General features: G+C 38.1%; 1 protein-coding gene across 1 annotated transcript in view; it reads left to right on the plus strand.

The window, feature by feature from the left end:
• Positions 1–1982: 1982 nt before the first annotated feature.
• The window catches only part of LOC118273542 (alpha-tocopherol transfer protein-like), a 42409-nt gene continuing 27507 nt past the window's right edge, over positions 1983–16884 (plus strand). Inside the window, exon 1 of the mRNA XM_050695472.1 lies at positions 1983–2255. Coding sequence (XP_050551429.1) covers positions 2204–2255 — 52 coding nt within the window. The 5' untranslated portion in view covers positions 1983–2203. The remainder of the gene's footprint in view (positions 2256–16884) is intronic.

Genomic DNA, 16884 nt, shown 5'->3' on the forward strand with positions numbered 1-16884 from the left:
ACATAATTAGTATCACTGTATATTGCTTTACTGTCACCAGAACCACTACTAATATATATACTTGACAAAATAATATAAAAACAAGCAATTCTGCAACTAATACTCAACGAAAGAGGAGAACAAACACAATTTGCGCTTGACTACGTTTTTAGCATCGGAGAGGCCGAGGTCAAGTTCAGGCTTCAAAACAAATACAAATTACATCTCTAGCTCACACCGTACTTACTTACATAACCATTACGTATTTGCTTACTGTAGCCATTCATGTTACTTCAATTAAACTATGTATGTAAGTTTTCTAGCATATAAGTAACACGCGTTGTTTAAGATATTCCTTGTACTAGCGAAGTATTCACGTGAAGTAAGTATGTATTTTTGATAAGGCAATTTTTGCTGTTTTTCTCTGTTCCAGGAAATAAAATGACACTAATTACTGACAATTAATTACTACAAATAATAATAAAATAAACTCCTTGAAGCAAGTTATAGTTTTTTTTATATATATTTACGGGTTCATATTATTTAATACATAATTTAACGTAAAGATAATTACTTAGCTGCACGTTTGTAACGATGTTCATTAAATGGGACAAAAATGTTAAAACCATTTTTAATATTGTCGTTATCATTTATTTATAACCGCGCCAGCAGCATGTCATTAGAATTGGCAATAGAAAATTGTATAATTACTATTTTACTCAATCAGCAGAGTAATCTCATTCTTGTATATAATTATAGACGACAACATAGAGCCTCATCTCCAATACTAATCATTGTCTATATTAATTAACGAGATGCCGGAAATGTCTTAATTACTTAATTAGTAACAATGTTAGCCTTACACGGACAGCGGCTGGTGCACAATAATTGACACCTTCAACTTTACCCGCCATGGCGACACTAATTATGTTCACACTTGGCAACTTTAACTGCTTGCATTATTAAAAACATTGCTAAAAGAAAGTTCCATAAAGAAAATGTCAAAGTAATTTCTTTCTCCGGTATTTTGTTTAACAATGATCATGGACAAGTGTGATGTCATTTTTCTGGTTCACTTTTGCTTAAATGCTTTACATTTTTAGCATCAATCAATATAGGTATAAAAATACATTAATATTAAAAATTAAAACAATTAATATTAACTTTGTATGAGTCATGTTAGTTGAAAATATATAAATATAGAATGACAATATCAAGAAATAATCATAAAACGTATTTTATATTTTTTTTTTTGCTTTTGGCGAATATCCTCGTGCCTGTAATTTTTGTCCGCAAGCTTTATTATTGAACACAGTAAATATAAAAGAAACGAAAACATTAAACTATGAAGCCAGTATCGTAACATACAACATTTTATTTCACAATATTTTGTATTTTCTTATCTAAATAAACGTGGAATCCGGATGGCAATATGAAAATTGACGTTTCTCACCAAATTTTATGCACTTAGGTACTAGAATAATTTTGCCACTACATATTATCATTAGATATCTGGGAACTTAATCTAAGCATTGTGTTATGCTAAATATCACCTCTCATAAAACCAGTAAAAACAAATCCTGTTTTAAAGTAATCCTTCTTTTCGTGATAATAATCTGTTTGGGAAATATCGTCTGCGTGTAATAATTAATTTAAAAAACCCCAATTAAGACAACTTAAACTTCACAAAATACCTACCCATACTCTATTCTTCTGTCATCTTATTCTATCTACTATCTTTACTCCATACCTAACATCATCCATCATGAAACTACTGGACAGTGGTGAAACATGTGGCAAAACAGATAACGACAGCTGTTTCAAATTGACGAGCATTGCCTCAAACCGTCTCCACAGAACACTTCCCTTCATGTCGCAAATCTCAATAGGCCGGCTGAACTTAATGCATCGGCCACCGAGTATGACTTAACACAACAACAACACAAAGTCAACGAGAGCATGTAGTACCCGCGATGATATAGGACCGCGGAGAAAATAGGCGCGCGCCGCAATCTACGGTCAGTCCTCGCCGAGCTTTGTGCGACGACGCTCGCATCCACCACCGCACACAGACGCTCCTAAATAAAAACATGACATAAAACCCTTCGGAACAAAGTTCTAGTCACGCGATATAACAACCACTACAAACGTGTCAAGGACCCCCGTGTGTAACTCAAGGGTCAACGAACAAATCGATCGCCAAGCTTTCTAAGTTGTGGTAACCATGCCGGCTGAAGCAGAAGCCAGGATCGTACTTCGGGATGTTACGCCGGAGAGTAAGTACTTTGACCTTTGTTTAGCTGATTGATTATGTGTCCTGTCACCTATAGTGTTTAAGAACAATTTAGAGTAACAACAATGCAATCCATTGCGGCAATGACAAATGATCTCAAACAAAATAAACTAGGTCAAACTTGTGACCGCGAGAAATGAATTTCCGATAAATGTTTTCTTTTTGTTGTATCTTTTCATAAAGTTTAATATTTATATTTTATACTTTTAAATAAAATGTGCATCTTTGCCTACTTCTTCAAGAAATAAAAAGGCGCAAATAATGTCGCTCTCCAACCAGCATCATAAACAAAAATCTATTATGAGCAGTTGACAAGTAACGGTCACGTGCCGCCAGTTTTCGTCTAAACGTAAACAATGCCAGCTGATTGTAATCGATTAAGTTACACAAACATATTTATAGGGGCCAGTGGCAGTGACTATATAGTCGCGGGTGAATCACGCTGTTCAATTCAATTCATTATTAGTCACTTACATTATTATTGAGGAAGGCGTCGGAAACGATTATATCCCGTTTTGGTTTTAGGAAGTGGGTATAAATATTAGAACATCGCTTGGCTATTTGAATTTGAATCTTAAAGATGTAATGATTGTTTTGAATAGCGAATGTATCTCCTATTCGTTTAGGGAATACATATTTAATGTAATAGAGATACATTTATGTCACATATGTGTGATACTTAATAATCTACCTGATATTGCTATATCTAGTACAAAGTCAATAAAAAAACAATTAGGTTATTTAAATTAGAATAACTTAAACTAAACAAATATTGCCTAACACTCAATCCTTTAACCTTGTTAGCACCAAAACAATGTAGAATTAATTGTCTCTACAAAAGGTTTACGTGTTCATGAACTACAATTCGTTTCTTCGCTACACCTATTTAAGTTACAAAACAGATGAATATAAAATTGTGAACCAATGTAGCAACTTTACCAAAACAGAGAGCATCGTACGATTGAGACTTGCGCCACGAACCGGCGAATTACAAGAAACTGATTAATCTTGTACGTAATCATAAACTTACGAAAATTTCATACATATATGTATACAGGCCTAAAGATAAATGTTTCTTAATTCGGACAATGTGGGTGACATAAAGGCTCTGGACTGTTGTTTCAAGGTAAATGAATTCGCATTTAATCGGGTACGGAATTATTTAATTACGCCCTTGGTCAGTCTCTCTATGGAATCTTAAATACACCCATTGATTCATAGCGTCACTGGTAATGAGGAAAAATTTAAATAGACGTGGCGAATAATCTGCTTTATACGTCACTTCTTAAATAAATCAAATCAAGCAAAGCCCTGATAAGCAGACACGTCTATTAATGAGGACGCAACAAGATGCAAAATGTAAAAATAAACGCAAGGTCCACAAAAATATAATACACTAATATGATTTCAATATCATTATAATAAAATGTTACTCCATATGAAATGAGCAATTAAGTTATTTAAAAGCAAACATAAAATAAGAAGAAATTAAATGAAGGCTAAGCTATTTACTTACATAATAATTAATTAATTCATCAAAATGTTTTAAAGTTAGGTGACATGTGTGGGACATAATGGCGCTCCTTGAGGAAATATTCAAAATGATGTGTATAATATGTCAATGTATTAAAACAATCGATTTGAATATACGCCTGCATACAATATTTTGCCTTATAATAAAATAATAAACAATAAAAGTTTTTACACCCATTTCGATACGGCAGCAAAAACATCATGGTCACCGGTTTTACACAAAACGTTTTTTAATAAAAACTAGTTGGTTTAAAGCTAACACCTGAGTCTGAGTATCATCGTCTAAAACGAATACGTTATGAAAATTTTGCAATAGGTACTAATCATAAGATTACTTTAACAATTAACACACATTAGCCTAGATTTCATTACAATTTACAAAATAATTCCGAAATTCAGATATTAATAGGTTCACTTTGCAAGAACAAGAATGTTTATAAATTATAGTTGCCAATTGTAATATAATTGCTGAACTGAAATAATCATTATTATCATTCACTGGAAGACGTCTATTGCCCACCATCACCAATATCCTCCCCCTTAGTCCTATACGTCGATTAGCAACTCGCCACATATTATATTAACCGACTTTCTCAAATATACACTTTCGATACAATTTAATTATTCTATTTATTCAACTTTAATAAAGGTGTTACATGGCTATGTTTGCATTTTTTTAAAAACTACTCTACTTCGCATTTGCATTTCTTTGTAAAAATATCACGATGGTATCCGAATAAACCTTGACCTTTTACAAAATAAGTGAAATCAATTATTAGATTGATTATGATTTCGTAATAAAAACTAATTATTTAATCATTTTCATTTAAGCAAGGCTTTCTCAAGGCGATCGGAATGTCACCTGTAGTGAAATTTAAAATATTTCCAATATAGACATTGCAGACCCCCCACTAAAACAATAGAAAATTTCCCTCGCCAATACATCCGCGTTTGTAAAAAAAGTTATAAACAAAAGATTTCCTACAAGTTAAGACTCACCACTACTCATTATATTTTATATTATATTTCTGAATTAAATACATAATTTATGGTTTACATTCACGCTCACTACGGATTGTTAATAACCAGTATATAAACATACGTTTTATTGACAAGGAATTAGCATATCACTTGCGCAGTGGGCCAGTGACGTGAAATATAATGCATATTAAATTGAGGAAGTATGTTGCACTCTGTCCATGCATATTAGTAACGGTATTATGGTAGGTGAATCATGGAGATTCGATAGGGCTTACGCAGAGAGATTCGTATACCTATATTTCCACTAAAAATATGATATACATGCCAAACAAATAATTAAACTTGACAATCGCCGCGTCCTGTGTCGCAAAATGCTGCTCATGAATATAAGACTCGAGCATGGAGTGAAATTAGTCGAGTTCCAATTCAAACAGTTACTCTTTTGATAAATGTCTTTGATTTGTGTTATCGGAAACAAATCTCTAGCTAATAACGCGACAGAAAGCAATCAATTTGCGGTCCAAAGACTACCATTTACTTTATACAACGTATAACAAAATACCCATATACAACAAGAAGCCCTTATGAATACAGGTTGAATCTCTATACAAGTTACAGCTTAAAATACGTTTAAAAAATATTATACCAAATACTTGGTATCGCATAGTTCTTGAGATATCACTCGCTAATATTACGATACATTTCTTCTGTCAATCCGATCGCCTAGTACCTGTCTACCTAATTTTGAATGATCAGAAAAAGCATAACTTGGTACCACAAGTTTTTCCCGTATCTTTTGTTCATGTTGTTTAGAGACCGTGCACTTGATTTTACCCCTTTTTGTTACGTTATATACAATGTTATTGTTATTTTTTGACCCAGTGATGGTGTAATAACGGTTAAATATTTTTATTTTAACCTACAAAAGGTTCTGTGAACGTTTTAACCAGAAAGCGTAACAAACATCTTATTATTATGCTCTTAAGTTTTATTACATAGTGAGTAAAATTCCTCTACATGTATAATGATAAAAACAAAATCTGACGACCTAATTAAGAATTAAGGCCTTAATCATAACAAAATAAGACGTATAATAATTTAATCGCTACATTACCATACGCCATTGTTTACCAAAATTGTCGACATGAATAACAATTATAATAATTTAATGCGTAATTATCATAATTTGTCCAATAACGTGTACACGTTTAATTTATTAATGTTTCTTGGTGATAATATTAAAAAAATGTTTTTTTTTTTACGTAATTAAAAGTAAACGTAATTTATTATTGTCACAACAAACCATGTAAGGCGTGTTGTCGTCACAAAAAAGCTTTGTAAATAATAAATGTTTTTTTTTTACTAATGCGATTTTTTGTGGTATGTTTGTTACTCAATCACGTCAAAATGACTGAAGAAATCGAGAACAGAGGTTGATTATGGTCTGGTATACACAAAGGATACTTTTGAGGCCACCTCTACCACGGGAACGCAAGCAAATCCGCTGGCAGAAGCTAGGTTTAAATGAAAGGAAGATAATTACTGTTACTATGACAAGTTTACCCTAACCTAGTTTACCGTTGGGGGTCCTCTAAAATTGTAGGTTAAACGTTTAAACGGATAATTAGGTTCCTACCTATTATTAAAATATTTAATTTTAAATATTTACACTACCTAATGGTCATTAGAATGTGTATGCAAAACTGCAGACTACTATACATAATAATATTACTAAGCATATTTATTTATTTAATTATGAATAATTAGGTGGTTAGATAATATTCCAGCAGGATAATTATGCAGTGACTTCAAATACAAACTGATTTATCCTTGACAAGATTTCGAGCTAAATAGATAGGACGTTAATTTCTTTAGGAAAAAAATACATCTCGTTTTATTACCTAAACTCATACACACGCAAAATCACGCATTTTATCCCTTAAGGGATAGGCAGACAACACGTAATGCCGCTATACAATTTACGCCCACTTTTGGGGGTGAGCCTATTGCCATATACTGGGCACAATTCCAGACTCTGTGATACTACTGAGAAATTTTCGAAAAACCGAAGAAAGCCCAATAATATTTCACACAATTTGTCATATTATTATCCAATTCATATTTAATGAGCATAAAGGTTTGTCACTTGAGAACTCATCATAATCAGTGATAAATAACAATACATGACATTATGAAGTAGCTATTGAAAAACTACGGTATATTTCTTTTCGTTTGCAATAACATAGTAAGACATAGCTTGAATTAAAAAACAATTTACTCACTGAGATTTCAACAAAATCCTGTCATTTTTGTGTCAGGGTAGAACAGTGGGCTAAGCGTTATTACAGCGCATTACCTCTAATGCGTTATAGATTTTCGTTGCGTCAAATCGCCGGCCATTTTCTCGTAACAAAAACTATTTGGAAAATATTTTCAACACATGCAACTGTAATTATGGTTTTGCCGCAATAATCGAAGATGTTAGAATCTGGGCCGTTCATCGATGTAGAGAGTACGGAGTATCGATTAACTTCGCCTTTGATTAAGTCATAGTGACATGAAAGTTTGGTCAATCGCTTCGAAGCAAATTGCCGTCTAACCTAGTCATGGTGTCAATTAAGGTGGTCAGTGCATTGGAAAATTGAACCCCTCAGTAAAGGGCAAACTCCGACAAACGGCTGTTGACAAAGTGAATAAGAAATGGCAATTTATGTCCATTTCTGTGAAACCGTTGATAATTTTTTAATCGTTTTTCGCGTTGACTTTATTTTTAAATCATTCAAAAACGTTTATTTATACAATATGTAGTAACTATTTATGCAAGGTAATGTTGTTTGATGTAATTTTAAGAAATCGCTAATACTTTTAATAGAAAATAATAATTATTTCCAATTAATGAACAAAAACCTCTTTGCAATACATTTAGTAAACAGTAATTCATACTAGCTATTCGATCAAAAAAACTTCGAGATGCCATAAAATATTTAGTTTTTATTTTTATTTTTTTAAGATTTGCCAATGGAAACGCATGAAATTTTCGGCTTAACCCACCAGTAATAAACAATAGTATTTATAATATTAAAACTTTTAATGAAACAATAAACGCCTTAACGTTTTATTGAATTAAATATTACAGATTTATATTTTACACTAAACTTGAAAAGTAACCTAGATAGGTAATATATTAACTTGACGTTGGTTCACCTTCGACTTGAATTCGACCTTCTGCTTTAGCATAAATAGAATATGGATCATGCTTTAACAACGGAGTATAAAATTCGTTATGGTCGATACAAACCGCCCAAAAATACGAAGAACATCGTTCCGGTCTAATAAAAACTTTTTAAGGCAAAAATTAGAGCATTCTATAAAATAATTATTTTCTTCTTTTTATTAAACCTTATTTTTATTTTTTTGCTTTTGGCATTATAATTTTATATTTCGCTTTAAACCTTTTTGGTGTGATTTTGACATTTGAGTTTATTACTGGCCACTTGGTCTTAAAAAAACGTGAAACGCCATTAAATATTTATTTTTAATTATGTTTTTCAATTTTGCAAATGGCATTGCAACGAGTTTTTCACGAATATCAACCAGTGTTTTAATTTTTTTTTTCTTTGTCGAATTTAAATAAATCTTTCTTGGGTCATACCTTTTTATTATTTTAAAAGAAATAAAAGTAATTGTTTGTCGATTTTTACGATTGGTTTACAAAATTTTACTAACAAATATTATTATCCATTTAAATTATATTTAAAATTATTTATAACGACAAATAAACTATATCCTAACGCCAATGTAACCTTAACTTAGACCTCAAAATCCTTTGACCCTATAATATATCGAGTTTACTGTGTTTGAATCACGTTTGATACCGGTTTGAATGCAAATAACCGGTGAATAAACTACATGGTTATAATTATTATCTCCCTGAACGATTTTCCTAACCTAGACATTTAAACACAGGTGCTGAAAGACGTAAACACATTATTGTATCTAATAGTATTTTCGTCAATAATTACTAAGTAAAAGAGTATGAGCAGCACTCCGCCAGGGAGATACAAGAAAAAATTATATATTTTAATATCAGCACGCTGACGCTACGAATTTTGAATTTGCTGAGCAATTACTTATTCTGATCTTATTACTAAGTATGACAATTGCTCTTTAGTACCTAGGTATTGTGTATACCTACCTAGGTACATAGTGGATTTTTATTTACATACCTACGGAAATAAATGTTGTTATACCACATTACATGTAGCTGTTAATTAGTTATCGCTATAATATTAACTACAAAGAGAATCTTGTCAATTAATTTACTCGTGCAGTGCAATTTATGAGCAAGAACTATAAAATGACACGAGCAGTAACATGCCAAGTGTAAATAGTGTGCCTTCAATATCTTCAGCGTATTTCATTAAACTTGGAAAGACATATAAAGTGGCTATGTATTTATATGTAAATGAACAAGAAATTATATTCCAATAATATTGATAGTTAAGTTTACCTAGCTGTAATTGTAATTCTGCTTCTTAACTGAGGCGAAGAATAATTAAACTCACAGCCACACTCAAAGATACTTAATGATAACTTAAACTATTCCTTAGTAACGATTTTCTACCGAAAACAATTGCTAAGGAATGGCTTAAGTAACCATTAAATGACTCTGAGTACGGCAGTTAGACTTTGTCTTAGTTTCGAAAAGAAAGAAATTCTAGATTTATTTTTTAAATAATGCACTTTTACTTTTTAAATATATAAGAAGTATTAATAGTAATAGATACTTCCCTGTCTTTCTAAGCATTTCGTGGATGTGCCGAAAAACCCGAGATTTGTAGACTTTTTTAACTCTTTATTTCACCCAAAAAATATTACAACGTGTAGCGAGAATATCATCCGTCGCGTCGTTTACGTGCTGTGTTATAACGAGAATATCATCCGACGCGTCGGTTACGCGCTTCGCGCGCTAACGCAAGCCGCGGCGTTCCCACCGCTCCTCACGTCGCCAGTCGGCCCTACACGCCCGTAGTGAAAGCACGCCCTAACTTGTACTTAACTTAAGATTATTGTGTTGAACTGTATAACTGCTGTCTGTGTGTTACCTATGTGATTGTCACTAACTGTATGATTATAAAATAATAAACTTTTGTACATCCATTACAAAATTGCGCCCAACTCGTGGCTCGTGCTCGAAAGTACCTACGTGAGTGCGAACGTATTCCACGCTCGGTTGTGTACCTACTGTGCCGAGGCTGTAACCGTCGTGTCTCGTGAAGATGCCGAAAACACGCGGACAGACGGCTATCGAGAACCGCAGTAGTGATAGTGACGAAGAGTTCACGGATACGCGAGTGGCGGGAACCGCCGCGGACGACAACATGGCGGCGGCGTCACCTACCACAACGGACCGACGCGATACGAATATGATCACAATGTCAGAAGACCAGCTATCTAGGATCCTGGCCAGCGTATTGAGGGGGTCGACTCAACCTCCTGCTGCAGGAGTGCACGCGGTGCACACTGCGCAGAGCAACTTTACCCGGTGCACGGCTCGGTTCGATGGAGCCGCCTGCAACGCCGACGTCGTGGAAGCATTCATCGAGAGCGTGCTCGTCTACAAGGAGTGCGCAGGCGTGTCAGACGACCACGCGTTACGAGGACTGCCGATGCTGCTGACCGGAGACGCCGCCGTGTGGTGGCGAGGAGTGCGACCTACGGTGGAGAGCTGGGACGACGCGTTACGCCGGCTGCGCTTCATGTACGGCGCGGCGCGCCCAGCCCACAGGGTCTTACGCGACATATTCGCGACAGAACAACAAAGTGAAAGTGCCGACGTATATATTTCGCGTGTGCGTGCTAACATTTCGCGGTTACCATATCCTTTACCAGAACAAATGCAACTCGATATAGTGTATGGCCTGTTACACCGTAGAATCCGTAAACGTGTTCCGCGTGATAGCGTAAGTAGTGTCGACTGTCTACTTGAGAGAGCTAGGTACGTAGAGGAGACGCTGGGCGAAGCGAACCAACCTAGTACATCGTCTAACAATAATACCGCGAACACGAATTTACGTAATAAAGATAACCCTTCAACCTCGACCGGTAAAAATATTAACCCGCAAACGGCTACGTTGAAAAATGTTAACCCTCAAACGACTACGTCCGACTCTAGTTCGAACATAGATAGTAGTAGCGCGACTTCTAAACGTGTTAGACCACGCTGCGCACGCTGCAAACGTTTCGGACACACGATGGACGAGTGTAAGTCTAAAGGTAATGAGTTAGCTTGTTATGGTTGCGGTCGTGAAGGCGTTATTCGGTCGAAATGTCCCACTTGTAAAGGCAAGTGCAAGGAAGATGCACCAGCCGCGGCCGCCGACGGGAAGGTAAGTTTCCAAAGTGCTTATACACACGATTCCTCCACGTCGCAGCCGACGATAAATATTGAAGTGGCTTCGTTGTTAGGTGTCGCTGTGCTTGATACCGGCGCTACCGAAAGCTTAGCTAGCCCCGGATTGTATGCTATTTTGTTGAAGCACGGGACTAGTTTTACATCGGCCCGCCGCACGATAGGGTTGGCCGACGGGACCCAACATACACGTGACGTGTTGTTGTGCGATACGAATGTTGTAGTTCAGGGACGTATTGTACCTACAACATTTATTGTTATACCAGGGGCGGAGAATAGGACGCTTCTCGGACAAGATTTTATTACAAAATCTGGTATTTTGCTTGACCTTCAACATGGTTGTTGGTATTTTTCAGATTTGACAAAGGTGAAGGTACCCTTTGTGCGCTCTTACAGTCTTATGTCCACCAGTGACGCAGAGCTGATGCAGGTTAACACCACCGGCCTGGCACTGAGAGAAAACGAGGGATCTAAGCTGTCATCTGCTCAGAGGACGCAGCTCAACCAGCTTATAATATCTAAGGCTGCGCGCTTCGCCACCGAGGGACCAGCTACATCTTACGCTACTCACCACATTCGAGTAGGCGAGAGACAGGAGCCTACCGCCTCACCACCCTACCGGATGTCGGCAGGTAAGAAGCAGCTGCTGGACGGTGAGCTCGAGAAGCTGCTGCGAGCAGATGTTATAGAGGAGTGTGAGTCGCCGTGGGCCGCGAACGTAGTGTTGGTGAAGAAGAAAGACGGTGGCGTCCGGTTATGTGTGGATTACCGCAAGCTCAATGCTGTGACGGAGCCTGACCGGTACCCACTGCCGCGCATAGAAGACGTTCTTCATGCCGCGAAGACCACCGCCTACATGTCAACACTCGACCTTCATTCTGGCTATTTCCAGGTAAGTGTCGCGGAAGAGGACCGTGACAAGACCGCGTTTGTTACGCCCTCTGGTACCTACAGGTTTAAGAGAATGCCCATGGGATTGCGCAACTCCGGTGCCACGTTCCAGAGACTGATCGACCGGTTCCGGTCGAACCTGGTTGTACCAGCGCGGACACTCGAGACCAGTGACGGCGCTGTGACGCCCTCAGACCCCCGAGGTGGTGGTAGATCGGTAAGTATCCTAGGCTACCTAGATGACCTGATTGTTCTGTCGCCCACGTTTGAAGAACACCTCGAGGATCTGGAGGCAGTCTTCGATAGGCTGGATAAATTTAATCTGCGTGTTAACCGCAAGAAAAGTTGTTTTGCCTGTGATTCGGTGCGGTTCCTGGGGCACATTATTGTACCCGGTGGTTTGCAGGTAGACCCGGAGAAGACCTCAGCCATAGCTGACATGCCTGCCCCGAAGAACGAGAGGCAGCTTAAAGGTTTCTTAGCTACGTCAAGCTGGTTCCGGCGATTTGTGCCGAATTACGCCGCTGTCGCGAAGCCTTTAACTGACCTTCTCAAGAAGAATAGCTCATGGAGGTGGCATGAAGAGCAGCAGGCTGCGTTCGAGCATATCAAGAGACTCCTGGTCACCGCACCCATACTCCGTCAAGCTGACGAAAGTAAGCCCTTCTCTTAATACCGACAGTAGTAGTTACTGTCTCGGAGCAGTTCTGATGCAGGGGGAGGGCCCTGATGAGAGGCCTGTGGAGTACGCCAGTCGGTTGCTGTTGCCGGCTGAGCGCAACTATACCACCACGGAAAGGGAGGCACTAGCTGTGGTCTGGGCGGTGACTAAATTCAGGGGCTACATCGAAGGATCAGAGGTCATCGTCAAGTCCGATCATCAACCCTTACGCTGGTTGATGAGTTTGAAGTCCCCCAGTGGCCGTTTGGCAAGGTGGGCATTGACCCTTCAGGCTTATAACTTACAGATCCAGTACACCCCCGGTAAGGTGAACGTGATTGCAGACGCGCTAAGCCGCCCCGCCTGTTGCGAAGAGGACCCAGGTGGATGCGAGGTATGCTTAGTAACTGTAGATATACCGCACAGGGCACCTGCCGACGTGCGTGATAATCAGCTCGAAGACCCCGAGCTGAAGACGATCGTAGAGGATCTGGAGGACTCCGATCCGTCTAGGGGGAGGGGCTGGTCAGAACGAGGTTATCTGATGTCTGATGGAGTATTGTATCGGTGTGCACCCGAGGCTGACGACGCTGACTCCGCCTGTCTCGTGGTACCGAGTCATGAAAGAGAGGGCATCCTTGCTGACTTCCATGACGCTCCCACCGCAGGTCATTTCGGTGTTGAGAGAACCCTGCAGCGCATCAGAGCTCGCTACTTTTGGGTAGGTATGAGAACCTTCGTTGCTGACTATGTTAGACGTTGTGCTGCTTGTCAGCGTTATAAAGCAGACAACAAGAAACCTGCAGGACTACTGCAGACGCCTGCTGCGACTCGCCGGTTCGAGGTCGTGTCAGTAGATTTGTTTGGCCCTTTGCCGAAGACGGCTAAAGGTAACCGTTGGATTCTTATTATAGAGGACGTGTGTACTCACTGGGTTGAGTTGTTCGCGTTGGAGGCCGCCACCAGCGTAGAGTGCGCCGAGATTTTAATCAGTGAAGTCTTCTTGAGGTTTGGAGTCCCGCGTAGGATGGTCAGCGACAACGGAGTTCAGTTCGTAGCTGAGGTGATGCAACAGGCATGTCACGTGATGGGTATCAAACAGTCTTTGACGCCGTTGTACCACCCGGAAAGCAACCCCGTTGAACGCAAGAACCGGGACCTCAAACCCCAGTTGGCAATTCTGGTGGGGAAGGACCACGCCTCTTGGGATCGCCATCTCGCAGCTATAAGGTTTGCGATGAATTCAGCCGTGACAGCGAGTACGGGATCTTCCCCGGCTTTTCTTACCTTCGGAAGGGAGCTGCGCGCACCATCTGACGTCGTGGCTGATATGAAAGCCATCGTGGATAACGATAATTTCGTACCGAGTATTACGCCTTACCTTCGTAGGTTGTCGACAGCGCTTCTAGATGCCAGGGATGTCCATGAGCAGGCCCAGTCCATCAGGAAGAAGTATGCTGATGAAGGTAGACGTACGCCTCCGGATTATAAGGTAGGTGACCTTGTCCTCCTAAAGACGCAGAGTATGAACGACGCAGGCCGTGGACAAACCGCGAAGTTCATCCCTAGGAGAGACGGCCCGTATCGTATTCGGGAAGTGGTAAGTCCCACCACTTATGTTATCGAGGGACTTACGCGAGCTGAACACATTGGACGGTACCATGTGTCACACTTAACGCCATTCGTCGGCGACATCGTGTCTCCGGTTCGTGAGAAGCGCAAGCGTGGTCGACCCCGTAAATTCGATGCTAGTCCGAACGCGAGGGCGCTATGTCCGAACTAGAGGGGGAGTGTGTAGCGAGAATATCATCCGTCGCGTCGTTTACGTGCTGTGTTATAACGAGAATATCATCCGACGCGTCGGTTACGCGCTTCGCGCGCTAACGCAAGCCGCGGCGTTCCCACCGCTCCTCACGTCGCCAGTCGGCCCTACACGCCCGTAGTGAAAGCACATAGCACATGCGCGTGCGACTGCGTCGCGCGGCGCCCTAACTTGTACTTAACTTATGATTATTGTGTTGAACTGTATAACTGCTGTCTGTGTGTTACCTATGTGATTGTCACTAACTGTATAATTATAAAATAATAAACTTTTGTACAACCATTACACATGTTATTTTACAATTATAACCTCGCTAAACTTTGACATTTGATAGCAACGATGACGATGATGATTATATTAGGATATACAGATAAATCCTATAGAAGTATAGAGGATATTTATATCCTAATATAATCTATACTGAACCCTATAAATCAATATTTACAAATGACAACACTGACCAAACGGGAGGTCACATCAGTCTTCGACCCAGTTTTTAGATAAAACATCATTAATGCACATCATCGTAATACGGACGCTGGGCGCTATCATTCGCCATTTCTGGCTGACCAGTCCGACCACAGTCGACCTCATTTTGTAATCGCTGTTTATGATTAGCTGTGTTATGATCACGTGCTCATGACGAACCGGTCAATGATCAGGGACTAATATGACTAAATCATATAAATAATAATATGATTTCTACTTACTATCTATGAGTGAACTTTATTCTTCACGGATTTCATTCATTTTTACCCAATACTCTGTAATTATCTGCAATTATCTCCAAATAATTTTCTCCGTATTATGATAAAACTATTAGCGAAATCCGATAAAAAAAATCTAAAGGGTAAATCCATTGGAAAATAAGAAAGAAGTGTAATGTTACAAAAAATCACGAAAATCGAATTAACCGTATAAAAAACAAAACAAAATGGAAAAAGGGGAGACCTAAAACGTAGACAAAGCTACTATGTGATGCAAAAGAAGCGATAAAGCTTACAAATGGATGTCTATAAACAACGTCAATAAAAATAAGTCAAACGTAAAAAGCACACGAGTGTTTAACGAAAATAGATCGGTCGATACATAATGGATGGTATCAGAATGAACTGAGGTTACATAGCTCTGTTCAAACTATTTGTTTTAGGTGTACATAATTCGTTTACCAAATAAAAATGGTGATTTTTCGATAGTATCTAATGTTCCACAGGTAATTTTGTATCGGTTGGACAGAGTAGAATTTAGTGTGAATCTTAACTAAACTGACTGTGTAGTTGACACTAAATAACTAAATTATTTGAACCAATAAATTATTATCTATGTCGATAAAGTCTTATAATGTGTAGGTATACATAAGTATAAACTTAAGTTGCATGAGAGAAAATCAGGGTATGTGATTATAAATAACAACATCTATTATATTATCTAAATTCGTTAAGTATTTTGCGTAAAACTTTATTGGAGAACGAACAACAAAGCACAGAATCAACTTTGAAAGAATTGACCGGACTTTGTAATTCCATATCGCCTTGTAACGTATCAACAGGACTTCCGACGAGACTAAAAAAAAATAATATTATACTTAAATAATGTAGAATGATTTTATATTGCATATTGTTTATTTTAGTGATAATTTATCTTTTAAATACAAACGACGAATGAATAAGTGTGTAATAACTGAAAAATAAGGAAAACTGCAAGTATTCTTATTAAACCTTAATCTTTCTGACCTTTGTCGATTTAATTATTGATGGATGAACTAGAGCTAACTACTACCGGGATTCCGAGATTTTAATAACAATTAATCATGATCTATTTAATAAGTAGTGTTTACTTAATGAACAAAGACTTTTTATGTCTAACTGCCGCATTTCTCATTTAATGATTACTTAAACTATTCTTCAGCAACGATTTTGTATTAAAAACAGTTGCTAAGGACTGGGTTTAGTAACCATTAAGTGACTCTGGGTACGGCGGTGAGAATTGTAGATATTATAATGAGAACGCACCATAAGATCAATCATACTTGACATACGTAAAATCTTTAAAATATTTATTTCACTAAATATTAAGACACATAAATCGCAGTTAATGAATAAATATAAACATAATAATTATTATAATTTATTACCCGCCACGTAATTATGCTTAGATTGTTATTTTTATGCTCTTTAAAAACTAACCTAGTTTGATAACAAAATTGGTCCACAGGAAATATGCAACAACGCTCAGTAAAGATAGAAAAAGATCTCATTTAGTATATTATGATGAAATATAATCGAGGTATGCTGACCATGACGATGCAATAA

The sequence above is a fragment of the Spodoptera frugiperda genome, chromosome 1 (genome assembly GCF_023101765.2).
Source record: "Spodoptera frugiperda isolate SF20-4 chromosome 1, AGI-APGP_CSIRO_Sfru_2.0, whole genome shotgun sequence".
Classification (NCBI taxonomy): domain Eukaryota; kingdom Metazoa; phylum Arthropoda; class Insecta; order Lepidoptera; family Noctuidae; genus Spodoptera; species Spodoptera frugiperda.